This window comes from Channa argus, chromosome 23 (genome assembly GCF_033026475.1).
Source record: "Channa argus isolate prfri chromosome 23, Channa argus male v1.0, whole genome shotgun sequence".
In the NCBI taxonomy this organism is placed as follows: domain Eukaryota; kingdom Metazoa; phylum Chordata; class Actinopteri; order Anabantiformes; family Channidae; genus Channa; species Channa argus.
The window spans coordinates 10713114-10730722 of NC_090219.1; the positions used below are offsets into that span (position 1 = coordinate 10713114).

General features: G+C 40.5%; 1 protein-coding gene across 1 annotated transcript; it reads left to right on the forward strand.

Moving 5' to 3' along the window:
• The first annotated feature begins 5337 nt into the window (after positions 1-5337).
• On the forward strand, positions 5338-15657 carry hyal6 (hyaluronoglucosaminidase 6). Its single transcript, XM_067493915.1, has 4 exons — positions 5338-5440; positions 10848-11816; positions 12251-12340; positions 12914-15657. The coding sequence occupies exons 2-4, from the start codon at positions 10881-10883 to the stop codon at positions 13394-13396; spliced, it is 1509 nt and encodes a 502-aa protein (XP_067350016.1). The 5' UTR covers positions 5338-5440; positions 10848-10880; the 3' UTR covers positions 13397-15657.
• The last annotated feature ends 1952 nt before the right edge of the window (positions 15658-17609 follow it).

A 17609-nucleotide genomic window follows, 5' to 3' on the forward strand; every position in this document is an offset into this window, starting at 1 on the left:
AGCAAGACGGAGCAGACCATTTAACAGAGGCAGAAGAGGGTGGGTGTTTTTCGACAAATATCTACTGTGATAACGATGAGAGGGGGAAGCTCAAAAAAAAGACTGCGTAAAGATATCACCTAACATTAGCTTCTAATTAGACCTGCGTGGTACGTGCGCCTTTCCTTCGTGGGGAAGTCAAATGCTGTTGCTAGGACAAAATGGTTTGGTCCGATTTGGCAGCAGGAATGCAGCAGGGAAAAAAGGATGGACGTTAGTTCCTGCTACGTCTCCTACACAGCAGCAAGTTGCTGCTTCAGACTCAAGTGAATGCAGCTGAGGGCTGCGGAGAATCGCACAGCTGAACCTGACGACCGATTAAAAAAAAAACAAAAAACTGTGGAGCCAAGGGATAAAACAGCAAATTGTGGCAATACACAAAAGCTCAACAATAACCATAAAAAACACCATCTCAGTGAGCTTCTATATAAATCTTGATAGTACACATCAAATTACAGTCACATTGGAAACGTTTGTCATTGTCGTTTACATAAAGGCAGAGTTGTTATTTTATTTCGTCCATCAGTTATGGAACTTCAGTGACGATACTGGCAGATAATACGCAAGTCTACGGGATCACCGTGGTTACGGACTGCTGCGTTGTTGGTCAAATCTGTCAGGACGTCATCACGTCACTACCAAGTTTATGGAATTATGGAACAAACACCCATCCTCAACTTTTATCTATTGCCATCTTTGCTGGTTATTGTCTACTGCAGATGTTCAGATATAGGAAAAGTCCTTCTGGGAAAATATCATATATATTGTGTATGAGCCAACCAGGGTTTCCTCTGTTATGTTTATGTTTAAGGTTAATTGCATTAGGAGGTATATGTTTAGGCGTACTGATGACGTCATCAGTGACGTCATATGGCTTTGATGATTGCCTTTATATTTGCCTTTGTAGTTTACCTTGTAAGTTTGTTGTCCTGATGTCAAAGAAACAGCACTTAGCAATGGTTTTGGTACAAGCGAGTTCAGTTCGGCTCGGCTATTGAAAGGACCAGACGTGGTAGCTACAAGAGACACGGTAACTGGAGCAAAGGAACTGACTACAAAGTAGAAGTAAGAGGTTCAGTGTGAAGCTGTGGACCCACATACAGCCATACTTTGAGAAACTGGTTTAAAGAAGCTGTCTGTGAAAGTGATTGTGAGATTACTGTTCGTAAACCTGTATGTCCGCTAAGTTGCGAGACAAATGCAATAAAGGTTCAATGTTCGTCATACAACAATCTCCGGAGTGAAGTACTTGTTGGACCATCAGATATGAGTAAGATCGCATGTACATATTGCATCTTATCCGTATCCCTTTTTCTTCTTGAGGCTCCCAAATTCAAATAGAATGATGAAGGTTGGGAAGGCAGTGGCAGACGGACAGACGGCAGAAATGTTGGCCTCCCGCAGGTCCTGCTTGCCTGCTGCAGGGTTAAAGCTCATAAGTAATATTAGCACCAACGCTGATCTGTAGACCAGCTGCCTCTACTCTCTGCTGCATAAAACACTGAAGGAGTTAAAGGGCCGTTCACAACTATCAGAGAAACTCAAGGAAAACAGGTGACTTGGCTTCACTGAGCCTTAACACTATGGGAGTAAAATTTCTACAAAGTTTCTACAAAGGGCAACAGAAAGTCGGATAAAATCTAACGGTTTCTTAAAAATGTTAAGTTGATATGTCTAATGGAGGAATGTTCATGATGTCTTCATGTTCCCTTAAGGATCAATTCTAACGTCATGATCCTGTAGCACAGGTAAGGATGGTGCAATACTAACACCACCAACATTGATGACATTTACATTCACTTCAGATGGTGCAAGGCCAAAATTAGCATTTCTAATTTGCAAAATTGAGACATTGTCAATTAAACATTGTCCTCGTCTTAATTGTCCTGGGTGCGCGCTGACCACTGTCCACGGACTTTCCCGACGGCCACTCACAGGTCCTGCGGACAACGCCCAATTGTCATGGCAAAAATGATTTAATATCTGGTGATATCTGGTCTTAATACCTCAAGTGTAATCAGTAAAGAAGCTTCAACATCCAGGACGTCATTTAGGGTTTGATTATCTTGCAAGAGAGAAGAACATCAGCAGAGTTTCAAGCCTCCATCCTATGCAGTTCTAAACTTCATACATTCACACATTAGTTTTTGAACCTTCTGTTGCTGGGCAGAACATTCTCCACCCTCAGGACACTGTCCCCAGCCCTTTTCTCCATTTCTATGGAAACCTTTTCCCTTTTCAGCACTTTGATAAGCAGCTGTGAGCATGGAGTGACTGTGGGTCACTACAGAGTGGGATGTTCTGCTGTCAGACAATAACTGACCTTGGATCAGTTCTGCAAACACTTCAAGACAAAACATGTATATGAGACAAAGTTTGAACAACATACAATCTTTTAAACATCCTTCAAAAGTACACTGAGTACAAGTTGCTATTATAACTAGGTAAAATGCTAAGGATTAAATTTAATCATCATTTATGACTAGTTTGCTGTTGTTAGCATTTAGCTCCTAGCACTGCTCATTAGTCTGTGTGCAAATGTCATTATCCTGCTGAAGTGAGGCATAATTTACACTCAAAAACAATCCGAAGGCTTTACATTACATGTCAAAACATTAACAAAGAATTCATGGTTAAACAAATTATATAAGTCAAGCAATGTAGGCTGTAACATTGACAAAAACCATCACAGAATCCTGGAGGGACTGATATTTCTCTTAAAAAACGTAAAAAAAAAAATTGTACACTGTAGTTTTTCTCATGATTAATGTTCCTATTTATTGAAACCCGTTTCATACACCACACGTGAAAAAGACACAGGAGTGATTATCTTCATTTTAACAGATGGCGGGGGTTGTGGTGGCAGTTGTTGCTGGTTTGTGAAGACGCAAACTTCCAAACAGAATATTTACTGCCAGACTCAGGTGGTTCTGCTGGTGGGGAATACTCTAACATTTCTAACATTTGTAAACCTGCTGTGAGAAAGAACACTGAGGAAAAATGATCCTGCAGAAATTAAGCAGCATCAGAAATCTCACCACTAGATGGCGTCAGACATCAAGCTTACCAACCTCACCAATGCTCTGATTTCACTCAAACTGAACACACAGAGGGAACATATTGACATCCAGGTTTGAAACACACACCAGTAGAACCCACTCATGTAGCAGAGCCAAATAATGGGGGGGTTGGTGATACTAAACAAGCATCTCGTCTAACCCAAACCCTCACAAGACTCAAGGAAAACTTTATTATGCTCAGAGGGTCATCATTTGTGCAGCAGTAGAGTAACACAGACATAACAATATTCGAGAGTTCAATAAAGGAGGAAAATGTGTACATCACTGTATCCTCTAAATTTGCCACAGGACAGAGGGTAAAAAAGTGTTCATAGGCCTCGAGAAACATTTAGAGATGGTTCATTGTTCATAGGTGACCTTGTGACTGTCTGCTTCCCTAAAAACACCTGTCTTTCATTACACCTTGAAATCATGCACCTCACCAACCAAATGAGGGACAAACACAGTGTACATACAGCATTTAGCCTGAACTGATCAGCCACAACTTTAATACTATGTGATAGTTTTCACTGATGCTGAAATTGGACTTCAGTAAAGAATTTGCTCCCTTCTTCTACATCACCAGAACAAACTGAAATTCATTCATCCGCTGAAAAAAGCAGTGTGGACAAAATGGTGAGCATCTGTCACAACATCCTCTTCCCAAGTGGGCCAGGTTTACGCTGGGCTCCTGTCTCTCAGTCCCTCAGTGTAATCTAATGAAAATGCAGAACAACGTGATAGGAGTCATCACGTCTGTGCTGTTTCCCAGACACGGACATGTAACGCAGTGGTTGGCCGGGCATTTGGACATCATTAGTCTTGCCAGCTCTATTTTCTCATTCCCCACATAACACATTTTTGTCACTTTTGGTGATTACCAAAAAGGCATCGTCACAAATGTCTTCAAGGAGGGAAAATGTGCTCACGTTGACTTTTAACGCGCTCCACAAACTAGAACTTTTCCAGCATAAGCCAATAAGCCAATTACCATTTCCTGGAAAATATGAGCTCATTTTGAATTTGATGGCAGCAACACATCTCAAAAAAAGTTGGAACAGGGTGATGTTTACCATTGTGTAGCATCCCCTCTTCTTTTAACAACTGTCTGTAAATGTCTGGGAAGTGAGGAGACCAGTTTCTAGAGGTTTAGGAGAGGAATGTTCTCCCATTCTTTCTGGTGCAGGATTCTGGCTGCTGGAACGGTGAAATGTCTCAGTTTCAACATCTGATATGTCGTTTATGTTCTGTTGTGAATAAAATATGGGTTGATGAGATTTGCAAATCATTGCATTGTTTTTATTGACGTTTTACACGTGGTCCCAACAACTTTGGAATTGGGTTTTGATGTGTTTCACTGTGTCTGAGCACCTCTAATTTCCTTTGCTACTCCCTGTCTCTAGAGTTTTCTGTCTGAATAGAGTCTGATTGCATAAAACACAACTAATGCTTTTTTAAAAGCTTGCACACTAGAGAAATCTTTCCAATCTTTAAGCGGCTGACAGGATGTGCTTTACCTTCACAGCTCGGTGTTATGTAGCTGCAGCAGTTTGTCCCTGTGCGGTTTATGACCAGTACAGCAGTCTTGCTTGGGGGGCTCCAGCCTGGTCTGTAAATGGATACAGAGCGAGAGACGCTACACATTTGTCCATTTTGTGTGCTGCCTTCCCAAAACATTTTATTATTGCAGGAGAAACTTATTATTAAATGTGGATTTCGTTTACATTCAGTGGACCTTTAAACCAGTAGGAAACAAACAGGGCTGTATTCAGTAAGTCTTCTCCTTAAGATCTAAATAAAGAATATTAAAGGCATTTCTGTTTCTCCATAAAGTCCTTCAGTTAAAGGAAAGCACACATTTTATCAGACTTTACAGTCCGGAGATGTTTGCTGTATCATAAACACCCTCTGTCTGTGCAGACTTGAACTGATGATTCTGGACATTTCTGAGAGCTGGTTTAAAATCCTCCATGTTTTCTGTCAAACAGGACAGATTTTTCCAGAGTCAGCACAGCGTCAGGGAATTAGGACTTTAGCGTCCTGTGTGTTGAGCCCTTCAACAATATTAAAACTAACACCTGTTAATTATTTGGATTTGTCAAATTTTAGGTTAACAGTAAACAAAGGCAAACGAAATCCTGTGTTTGGTCCAGTCCTGCTGAGCACAGATGAGGAGGGGCCAGACCAACAATAGTGGGGCATTTCTGGCCTCTAATATTATGCAGGGGACCCCAGAGAGGGGAGGATAAAGACAATTCAGCAGCTTTTCAGATGAACCGCTTCTAATGGTGGATCTGATCAAGGAGGCCTTGATCCGCAGCACAGTCAGCAGAGACCGGACGGTATGTTATATTTATTATAAAACATTACTTCATGGAAACTACAGGTCGCTTTTAGTCCCTGTTTGCAGGTCTTTACATTCAGTATGCAACTCAGTTACCCAAACAAATACCTGTGCTCGTCTTTCCTTAGTTTGTTTTTTATTATTTCTTGACAGTTCTATGTAACAATCTCTCATTTGAAGATTGTAATGATGTTTGTTGAGATGTAAGTTTTGTTATGTTTGGGTTGAAACATTTTAATTGTGATTTTAAGCCAGAACGGTGGAGTGACAATATTAAACAGGACACAAATTGATGTCCCTGTCACCTACAACGAATCTGTTGTCTATGAATTGAGTCACCAATGCAAATTTATTTACTATAGCTGGTAGATGTCGCCATTTCCCACACGTCTCTCTAATAAAAGCTACAGCAGAAGGTAATTAGTGACCTTTCAAACTATAGGCATGCGCTGATAAGTTGCTATTCAATGACATGACAATGCTTGAATTGGCTGGTTTGTTATTTCTGAGGGGGTCGATTTAAAGCCTGCAGCTGGAATATTAATTTGCCCTTTATTTCTAGTTTGATAGACTTGAGACAGCTGTCAATTAGGGGGAAGCTTGTTTAAAACTGACCATTAGTCCTTAAAGTTCTCGTCATGTTGATGACTTAAAAAAAAATTGCATTCAAGCCGGATATTTTTGGGATTTTAAATATACTGAAATATGGGTTTTGCCTGACACGTGACGTCCGAGTTTGATTAATATTCCAACGGTGAGGTTCAGCAGAACTTCTCTCTCTCTGATTTGTAACAAAACTTGTTCCGAAAGGGATGAAAAATAGAAGAACAGATGGGTGGACAGACGGGTTTGATGACTAAACAGTGAAAGAAAAATGCTAATTGCAGCTTCTTGTCGTTGCAGCAGTGAAGTGTCTGAGTGCTGGTGTTAATAAAAAATAAAAAACATAAAATCACATCTGGGAAATACAGCAGAGAGACCACAGTCTGAAAACCACATGTAGACATATTCAAGATTCACTCTTCCAGATTGGTCGACGGATGTGTGTAAAAACGTATTTTGGTGTATCGTACTGAAGTACATTTTTCACGTATGTGTTCTTTACTTCAGTAGATTTAATGATGGCTACTTTGACTTTTACTCCACTAAATCTAAGAGCAAATATCTGTTCTTTCTACTCCACTACATTTCTAATATTGTTTTGTTACATGTTACAATCTTGTTACTTTACACATTTCATAAGTAACCACTTTGTTTTTTTTTTTATGAAAATGAGTCGAAAGTGACAAATAACTCACTTTGTTAAACCAGGTGCAGGTGTCATGTCAGGCCCTGCGTCTGGAGCCTTAATTAAAAGACTGATTTGACATATTAGCATATTAACATATTAGTGAGCCGATACTCAGTAATTTTACTCTTTGGCCTGTTGTGCTGAGTTTGTCTACACCGTCTACAGAGATCTGCATTCACTGTGCAGGAGCAAAACCCCCCCGGACTGATGATCTATTCGTAGAAATAAACTACTGAATTCATTTGAAAATGAGCCTTTAAATGGCAACATTGTCTCAAAGTCAATCAATTCTTGGCATTTTATCAGTGGATGTATCAGTGTGTTAGTCTTAAAATGACAGAGCTGTGAGACTGTTACCATCTATATGCGATGTTACAACATGAGTAGTTTAGAATTAAAACTGAAAAAAGCATCAGATCATCGTTAAAACAGCTTCAACCCATCATGTATGTCTATTACCATAAATTAGTTAATGCCCCCATCAAAAAAAGAAAAATACATAAAGCATCACAGATCCACAGAAAGAGACGGAGAATAAAAACAGTGTAGTACTTATACTTTTAATACTTTAGTAAAATATATATCTTGTACTTACTTTTACTTTTAGTGGAAATGTCAGTGGTTACTTACACAAACAAAATTTACAAAAGTACGTTTCTGCTTTTACTTAAGTACAGTTTTTCAGTACTTCATTCAGCCGTGAACGGTATACTCAAGTACTTTATTTAAAATTCCAGCATTGGTACTTTTCCTTTTCATGGTACTTTAGATTTCTACATCACCAATGAAAGAGTTAAAGAAATATTTTACTTTCTGATGAATACATGCTTTACAACAGCTTTAATCTACAAAACACACTTCTAAAAAACTATGGTTTGTTATAAGAATGTATATATAATTATAGGAACCAATATAAATATATAAATTAAGCAATGATTAGTCATATAATAACTTATCATTATAATTATTTTGACAATGGTTTAAGCACATCTTCACAACAATAACCTGGTTGTAGTTTCTCACATAAGGATTTCCTGATTATCATTCTAATATATTTTAAGTTTTAAAATATTTTTAGGTTTGGAAACATTTATTTTTACAAACTGAACAATCCAACAGGTAATACAGACACTAAAATAATAATAATAATAATAATAATAATAATAATAATAATAATAATAATAATAATAATAATATATTAATAAAATAACAAACAACTTGAAGTCTTAGACAAATGAATACATGAGTAATAACAGGCCAATTATCTAATAATTAAAATGTCTCCATTAGTTGCAATGGAGTATATTTACTGTAATCGTAGTACTTTAACTTGTGAGGGGCAGCTGTAGCTCGGTTGGAAAAGGCAGTTGTCCACGGTAGAAGTTGGGGAGGGTTGTGTCAGGAAGGGCCGCTGTTGTGACCCTGAACTCACGGGATAAGCCGAAAGGACAAAAAAGTGAAATAAATGAAAAATAAAATAAAGTAGTACTTTAACTTGTAGAAAGTATCTTAATGCTTCCTTCACCACTGCTCTCATACGACATTCTGGGAGTCAAATTAACAGCCTGACTAAGACTTTCTGAGGTTTTAACCCCCCTCCACATGCACAGAATGTGAGAATACTTAGTGCTATTACCTTAATCGTAACCATCATAGCTGAATAACTAACACAAACCCACACCCTGAACTAAATCTCATTCTAACTTTAACTCTAAAGCCCAGTCCTTAACCTTAAAACAGCCCTTCACAGTTTTGAGCCAAAATGTCCTCACAGCGATGCTATGAAACTATAATTTATCCCCACAATGGCATAAACACATGTAGACACACTCTATGATGTGTGGTGTTGATAATTACAGTCACTCTGTCTGCTTGTTGGACATTAACACTGGATCGTTAACTGCAATTCAAGGCTGGCTTCATATTTTCCAGATCACTGTGTAGCAGCTGGTCATGAATCAAACACACCCGGTCAGGCTGATCCTCCCCCCCCAGCAAACAACAAGAGAGAAACTCCAGCAAAAACAGGCACAGATACATTTGATCATGATTAGTGATCCATGTTCAATGGTTGGTTCAATGCCCTGCAGTGCAAATACTGCTGTAGGCCTTTACTGTGCTGCTGCAGTATGACTTCAGTGGTGTAGAAATAAAAAAGTCTAAGCCCCAGTAGAAGAAGTACTGGAACTTTGCACTGATATAAATAGAATTACAATATAAGATGGAATTAGTTGTCATTTGGTAAGAAATAGCTCTGTCCTGGTCTTTACTGGATTTGGAGAAAGCGACAGCACCAGTTCTCGTAGTAAATGCCATTTTCTCTTAAAAGAAGAATATTTGAAAATCTAGATCAACACTGAAATACGAAAACAAATCTGTCTTTATTTTTTCTGGTTTTTACATGGACCGTTAAATGTGATTATTCTGACTTCTTGTCTAGACTGAACGGCTCAGTATAGACAAAGAAAACCAGAAAATGCTAGGATGGTTAATATTTACATTTACATTTAGTCATTTAACCGACGCTTTTATCCAAAGCGACTTACAAGTGAGGCACAAGGCAGCGAAAATCTAAGTCAAGGAGAAAACATCAAAGCAAGGTCCTATCAGAAAAGTGTTCATAGTTCAGTGCGAGAAAGAGCAGAAAGGGAGTTGTTTTTTTTTTTTAAATAGATTTAAGTGCATAAGAAGATATTTACCTGAACCTTGATGATGAACCTAAAGATAAAGAGTAAATACTGGACTATTCCTCTTAAAAATTAATGTCAAGCCTTAGTTACATTTGTTGTGACATTTCAGTCTCAAGTACTTGACCAACACAAGACTGACGCTGCCATCCATTCAGCCAAACCATGCTGACACTTTACCCCCTGTCCTCATCTGGATCCAATTAGTTGAGTTCAGTTTTTTTCTATGATTTCATTGTGTCTGTCTGAGATGAAACATGACACTGTCAGTTCTATGTCAGTTTGGAGTCGGTTTTTGGGGGGTCTTTCTTGTGGTCTGGACTCCTGACCGTTCCAGAGGCCCCGGGCGTTTCGGTGGTTTGGAGGCGAGCCTGAGTGGCTTCACCACACTCAGTTTGTCTTGGATCAGCATCAGCAGAGAAACCATCGAGCTCTGAGAATTATGAAGCTGGTGTGAGACACACAGCCCAGAGAAAAGCCTTCTTAAGCTGAGCCGGACAAAAAGAAGCTTTCTGATGAAGGAACCGTTTCAACAATTAATTTGTGGCTATACCAGAACCCTCCCTCTTCCGCCATGTTCTCCCTAAGCTCACTGATCCACATCCAGGACTACAGCGACCATAAAGTTCCAGTGCAGTTAGAGACATTAGAGCTCCTGGCCAGCGTCTCACCAGATGAATGAAAAGTTGAAATGATCGAAGAAGCCTCAGCCCACTGATGGGTTTTTGTTTTTTTGCTCACTTCCTCTGGTTACAATCCTGCAAAAAGAATGATAGGATATTTTCCATGGCATCCTTGGAGAAAACCTCAGTGGTCACGTTTCCCAAGACCCGGGTCACAGTGTCTCTCCCCTGACTTTGGAAAAACTAAAACATGAATTACTTGCATGTGAGGCGCCAACAGCAATTAGATGGGGATGGATTGAGGGGGCTCTTGCATAAGGACTGAAGGGAACAATTTTAAAAGAAAATAAAAAGCCAGGCTACAAAGAGAATAAACATGTTTATGTGTGTACTGAGGGTTGGGGTCTCTTTCCTGCACACAGAACTAAAGTGGACTTGAATTAGCATGGTTTCCACTGCACACATTTCTCTTTTATTGTTAAGGCAAAATGTTCACCTCAGTTGAACATTTCTGGTATATTTCCTTTTTTTTATTAATACATTTTCAAATACTTTGCAAATGAACACATTTCACACGTCACTTACTTTCACTTTCAATATAGTAACTCTTTTTGTATCCCTGTAACCCTGCTGTGCTGGTGAACAGATGAGCTTTGTGTTGTGTTGAGGAATTTGGAGCATTCTCTTCACTGCTCATCACTCATGTATCCTCCCATTGGTTTGCCTGATTATCTCTGCTCACTGAAGCTCATAATATATTTATTTTCTCTCCCAACACGCAATTTCTTTCCTCTGCTTGTGTAGGACAACTAATTGCTCCATGAGGAATCGGGGGCCATGGCGTTGATGGGGCTCCACATGCTGGTGCTGGTCTTGTGGGTGGTCCAAGGAGTTAAGCTCCGAGTTAGGGGCGACCAGATGAAGCCTGCCCGGGCACCTCTGATCCCACATCGACCTTTTGTTGTTGTCTGGAACGCTCCTACAGAGTCGTGCCGCCTTAGATTCAAGGTGGACCTGGACCTCAGTGTTTTTGACATCATAGCAAACCTTAATGAAACCCTCAGTGGACCAAACGTCACAATATTCTACCACAGCCACCTGGGATACTACCCTTACTACTCCAACTCTGGGGTCCCTATTAATGGTGGGCTTCCACAAAACCAGAGCATCTCCAAACACCTCAGCAAGGCTCGGGCAGACATCGACAAGCTGATTCCCCACAAGGACTTTCGAGGTCTTGGTGTCATTGACTGGGAAAACTGGAGGCCTCAATGGGTCAGAAATTGGGGTGCTAAAGACATCTACCGCAGCAAGTCCAAGGAACAAATTCGGAAACTACACCCAAACTGGCCAGAGAGCAAGGTGGAGAAGGAAGCAAAGGAACGTTTTGAGAGGGCTGGGCAGGGCTTCATGAACTTTACCTTGGCCCTGGCTGAAGGGCGCAGGCCAGATGGGCTGTGGGGTTTTTACCTGTTCCCAGATTGCTACAACTACGGGTACAAGCAGCACCCGCAACGATACACAGGTGAATGCCCCAACGTGGAGCACCTACGCAATGACCATCTGATGTGGCTCTGGAAGGAAAGCACAGCCCTTTACCCATCCATTTACCTGGACTACGAGCTTAAGTCCTCCCCCAACACTGTCAAGTTCGTCCATTACCGAGTCAAGGAAGCCATGAGGATTGCGTCCATCGCTCGGACAGACTACACATTGCCTGTATTCGTCTACTCGAGACCCTTCTATGCCTATACTTTTGTGGTTCTTTCAGAGGTATGTTTTCAGTCTTTGATGGATTCCAAGAGCACCGAATTTGATCGGATGCGTCTGCTGTGATGGTTGCTTGGTTTGCCGTGTTGGCTGTGTTTGAGCGTGAGTATTGTGATTTAACTAGGTTTCTGTATTAAAATGGCCTTGTAGTAAATTATTTTTTCTTAAAGTTAGAGACTCCTTAATGAGTTTATGGCTTTGAGAACATTGGGAGATGCACAGTGAACATGTTTTGTCATAGTAAGACAGAAAATATGCTTAGAAAATCTTATTGGGGTATGAGTTTTTGGTCAAATCGCACAGCCCTAATTGTGAGGAAGTGAATTAAAATGAATAAAGCATTTACACTGGGGGTTATGTAACAAGGCAGTAGAAATCACTGTTATAGTAAGAACTTATGTGTTTACAGGCTAAAAATGCCCCTCGTTCTATTTCAGAGTGACCTGGTTCACACCATTGGGGAGAGTGCGGCACTGGGAGTGTCAGGTGTTGTCCTCTGGGGATCCTCAGAGTACGCTCGATCGCAGGTAACGACAAGCACAAAGAAAAATACAATTACGTCAACAACGTGCACCTAAAGCTCCGGTTACAGCAGAGCCCCAACATCATGGTGAACTTCATATGAAAGAAGGCATAAAGCACTGAGAGGCAATAAATTCAAATGACATCAACAAACCTTTGTCATTTTGACAAAGCATGAATAAATACGAGCGTACGTTTCTTTAACAAGTCAGTGTTTCCAAAGTTAGTTTTATTCTCTGACCAAGCTCTAAAAGAATAGAAGAAGAATGTCATTTGTATGTGAAAGTGTTCAGGATCTCTGGTGGTGACTGTAGATTGTAAACCACAAACATTTTCACAGCAGAAATCATCAATAAAAAAGTGAAATGTCTAAAATGAGCTCATTTACACTTGAGTTGAAAATTTTTTTTGGTCATATTTGGCATCGTGAAAACATTTACTTTTAGCTGTAAGTTTCAGCATTTCGATTTTTGGCCTCATTATGTCCCATTAGTATAAAATCATGTATTGCATGCAGAAAAAATTATGATTCGTAAATTTTACAGACATATGACACGATGTTTTTCCCTCTCCTCCAGAGGAACTGTCTAACAGTGAAGAAGTACATTGACGGTCAGCTGGGACACTACATTATCAACGTCACCTCTGCTGCCAAGCTGTGCAGCAAAGCACTGTGCAAGAAGAACGGCAGGTGCGTCCGCAAGAGCTTGGACTCAGGTGCTTACTTGCACTTGAACCCGCGAGTCTTTCACATCCGCCGCAACCCGGCGCCCAGGGGCCCCCGCTTCCACATCACTGGTCACCTCAACAACCACGACATCCTGGACATGAAGCAAAAGTTCACCTGCCAGTGTTACCAGGGCTGGACAGGTGTTTACTGCGAGGTGCCCCAGGCTCCGCCTCCTCCCCCTCCCCCATGTCAGCCTGCCATCCCCATGCCTCCCCCACATGAGAAGAGCCTGCTGGGAGATATGCTGCTTCTCCTGTCCCTTCATTTCTCCTGTCTGTGCATCATCATGTTTCTTGGACTCTGTCTGATTATTAAGTGTCTGATACTGTAGACGGGACAAGAGGAAATTCTGTTGAGCTGAGTGATGGTCCTTTTTCTGTAGTTAGTGAAAACAGGAAGAAACCTTTAAGTTCTTTACGTACAGATGGACATTACAAAGATTTTTACAAAAGAAAAAATGCTTTTTGTGATTTGCTCCCTGCCACTGGGTTTAGCAGTGTCAGTGCCTCATTTGTTGCTACTGCACCGGATTGTTCTAAGTCAGCTTCGCTCAAAAGCAATAAGCAAACCCGTTAATTCGCCCTGTATCACAGCCTCAGTCATTCGTTTAATTCGTTGTAGTGACTGTAATGAGGCTGACATCACAGCCAGCACTGACACACATCAGGCTGCTGAGTCAACCAGCGAGCTGCGGTGGGACGCGGTCACATGACCAAACAAGTTAACAATAGGCCCCGTTCGTCCCACGGGAAAGGGAGGCACAGCTGAGTGTCAAACGGTGGTTCGGGCGATGAGAGGAGGGAGCAGACGCTCCACGATGATTTGTAAAGAAAAACTCTGAAAATGCAGTAAAGTGTGGATTAAACAAAGTATTAAAGTAAGCTGATTATAAATGCAGGTTTTTGCCTTCGGCAGAAGTTTTGGAGTTAAATCACTAATACTGCTGCTGCTGCAGAATGTTTTTACCAGTTTGACTTTTCCATGACTTCACACATTTGTTTGAACGGACTGATGTTTTTCTGTTGCATGAAAGTCACTTGTACTCTTCACTGTTTGCTTTAACATGGAGGCATTTATGATTCAGATGTGGAAAACTGCGAAGAGCTGTTTTTACCTTAGCTCACGTTCTGCATTATAGTTCATGCATCATGTTGAGTCTGTTAATTTTCTAGTTGGAACTTTTCTGCCTCTTTTTAGTGATTTTACATCTAACTTTTGGACGTTTCTTTGGGTGATTTCGTGACATCTCCTTATTCCATCTTTACACTGAGCTCTTTCAAGCAACCTAAGAGGCTCTGGCTCATGGGTCCCCCTGACCTCTCGGGGGTCCTGGGCCTACCCCTGGTGGACTGGCTCAGTAATCCATCAATGATCAACCTGTTCATTAAACACGTATTGGAAATAAAACTGAGTTTCCAGGCACAGAAAGAAAACACACAGACTCTGAATATTTCCTGTGCTTAAAAAATACCACAGCTTGTCCAGCAAAAACACATTTAAGCAGCTTATAGTGGTTCTTAGCTCGTCTGAGGCTAAAGAACTAAAGGACCATGGAACAAGGTACCAGGAGTGGAAACTGCCAGGTCCACTCAGGAGGAACATTCATTTCCTCTCCTCCCTCCTAAATGTCTTTCAGCATCGTCCACTGACCTTCAGTTTTCAGGTTTAGGTTTCAGTTCATTACTATAGAAACGGTCTGAAGATGTATATGAATAAATACACATGGATTTGTTAAACATATACAGTTTTTTTTAAAGTGCATGTGGTTTGAGATCGCATTAAACAATTTGTGGTATTTTCATGTAAACCTGAAATGTAAAATGAAGAAGAAATATTTAAGATTCTGCCATATTTCTAGAATTTAGAAATGAAACGTTACCTCCTGTGCACAAATGGTCAGATCTCCTTCACTTTCAGATGACTCTCAGGTGGGTTTGGGGCTTGTTCCAGCAAATCAACCTGCAGTTACTGTTCACCCGTTATAACATTGGCTGCGTCTCGAGTGTGTCACCGTGATGTTGGGAAACATGGCATCGGAACTAAGTGAAAGTGTCAGGGGGGAAATTGCTATTTCAGGCAAAGAGGAGGCTACTGAAAGTTTTAAAGGGGCCAGTCGTGACACTGTAGCATGATTTGCAAAGACTGGACTCACTACACATTCTGCAAAAAGTGAGCACAGCTTCAGGGCATTTGTACATCAAGCTTTCAGTGCAGAGACAAAAACCAGACAGGCCATCAAGTATTAGTCTGAGGAACGTCTCTAAACCACCACCCGTGAAAGGGAGATGGACAAACTCTTAAAGTGGATTTTTCAAGATTACCAATTCATAAATGTGGACTTTTAAAGTAACTCTGACACCCTGATATAAATGTCTGAGCAAGTGTATTTACTTGTAGGGATGCTGTGTGAAGTCAGAGGAGCACATCCAGTAGGACTCGTCCTCTATCCTGTCCAAACCAGATTTCACGGCCTTCAAAGTTCTTTTTAGAGTAAACGCGTCTCTGCCATGGCTGAAGCTGACTCGGCTGAACACTTCTGACAGAGTTTCTGTTGGTGCTATTATCGGATTATGATGACTGACGGCCGCGGAAGTAAACACGCTCAGCATCTGCCGTTCGCACTCCTCCAACTTTGCATTTAAGGCGTCTTCATCGTTTAAACACAGATCTCATAATGTGCGAGAAACTGAGAAAATGATATAGTCAATGAAGATCAGATTAGAAAAATAGTTTGACATTTTGAAGTCAGCTTTCATATTTCAAGAAAGAAAAACACCATATCCACTTCGTAAACGCCTGAGGTTCATCGCTCAATATGTCTTGAATATACAGAAACCAAACACCTGTAATTTTCTAAACCTGAGACTTCACTTATCCCCTGTACTTTAACTAATAACCATAATCAGCTTTACATCAGTGTCCGCAGTCACTCTGGATGTTGAAGTGAAGCCGGCAGCGACTCATTCTGACTTTAGTGTTTCGGAGTGACAGCCTGTCAGTGAAGGCAAAATAGTGAGACTGGGCCTTTTTAGAAGGACCCTCACACTGACAGACATTGTGTCCTATTAAAAATAACCTCCTAACACTTTCTGACTTGTCTACTCTGTCTTTTCAGTAGTGGTTTAATTCAATAAATTGACATAAAGCCTTAAAGCGAACTGCTGTGTACACGAACAGAGTCGGAGTCTGACCTATGGCTTCAGGTTGCATCTCTGGTTGGCTGTTTATCAGCTGATTACAGGATAGGAAGGAAAGCAGCTAAACATTTATGGCCTTTATACACAAAGAATTAACAAGGTCTAAACACTGACGACTGATGATCTACATGGATTAAATGTCTCACCTCCAAAACTACAAAATGTAAATGTGAAAAAAAAAACTAGCTCAACTTCTATCTCTCCGTAAGCAAAAAAGAAAACACACAATTTCCTCTTTAAAAAATATATTGTGTGTAGGAGAAGGAAAAGATCCAACAGCTGTTAGACGAAAACATTCGGTTTTAGGTTCTTGTCAGTATCAGCAGGTCCTTTAAATGTGAAACTGATCATAACGTCCTAAATATGTGGATTAGAATCACATGCAGCCCAAGATTTTACTTAATAGGCACAAAGTTAGCAGCTACATTGTTTACTCACCATTTTCATTTTTACTGTCCAAAGACAGAAATCATGTTTCAAGCTGTGCTCACAACAAGGGCAATAAAACTCTAACAATTCAGGTGTGCAGGCGCCACCTGTGAGCTAATCCGTTTAAAACAGCACACAGTCAATAGCCATTGCTGCCACGATGTACTATAAACCATGAATATTAATACTACAATAGGCAACTTATTTTATTACAATTTGTGTTTAAAATCCCACATTTTAGCCCCAATATTGTGTTAATTTTGCCCGATATATTGAAAAGAGTTTGGAATATCAATATTTTTCAACACATTGAAATTCCAGCATAGTGACATCACAAATCTCTCATCCCTGCCCTGCACAGGCCTTCAGGTCATTATCCAATTAAAGACCAAAGAAGCAAAGCTTAATTGACCTAATCAAGAGGAAATAATTGAAATTCTCCGCTCGTTCTAAAACATTTAAAAGAAAATATCTCTGCACTAATGCAAGGACTTCACCAGAGGTGTGGACAGCATCTATAAGATAAATTGTGGTGCATATTTCTACGAGGTGCATGTGTGATACCTGCACACATTCAAATTAGATCAGGTATGTGGGTCATGGTCAAATTAATTTGGATGATTTTGTGACAGTGTGGCTCGTTGGATTAAAGAGGCACATCAGCACATAGAGGAAGCAAACAAGTAAGTCCTGAAGACAGTGTGTCTGTGTCATAGGATTTGTCCAAGCTGCTCAGCATCGGCCTGTTGATTTTGAATCCAGGCAAACTTTCAGATCCTGATCCTACATCAACACAATAACTGCGTGCAAGTTATGAAACGCAGTGAGGGCCATAAAATGCAGAGTAAGGCTGGTGGGTAAAGATGGCATCAGAAACAATAACATGACTGCTGGGGAAAACTGGCAGCACTACGGTAA

Bases quoted from the DNA above. Each gene is read 5' to 3' on its own strand.
- hyal6 (XM_067493915.1), top strand. From the start codon at position 10,881: ATGGCGTTGATGGGGCTCCACATGCTGGTGCTGGTCTTGTGGGTGGTC. The intron at 11,817-12,250 runs GTATGTTTTCAG...GTTCTATTTCAG, and splicing joins CTTTTGTGGTTCTTTCAGAG to AGTGACCTGGTTCACACCAT. The intron at 12,341-12,913 runs GTAACGACAAGC...CCTCTCCTCCAG, and splicing joins CAGAGTACGCTCGATCGCAG to AGGAACTGTCTAACAGTGAA.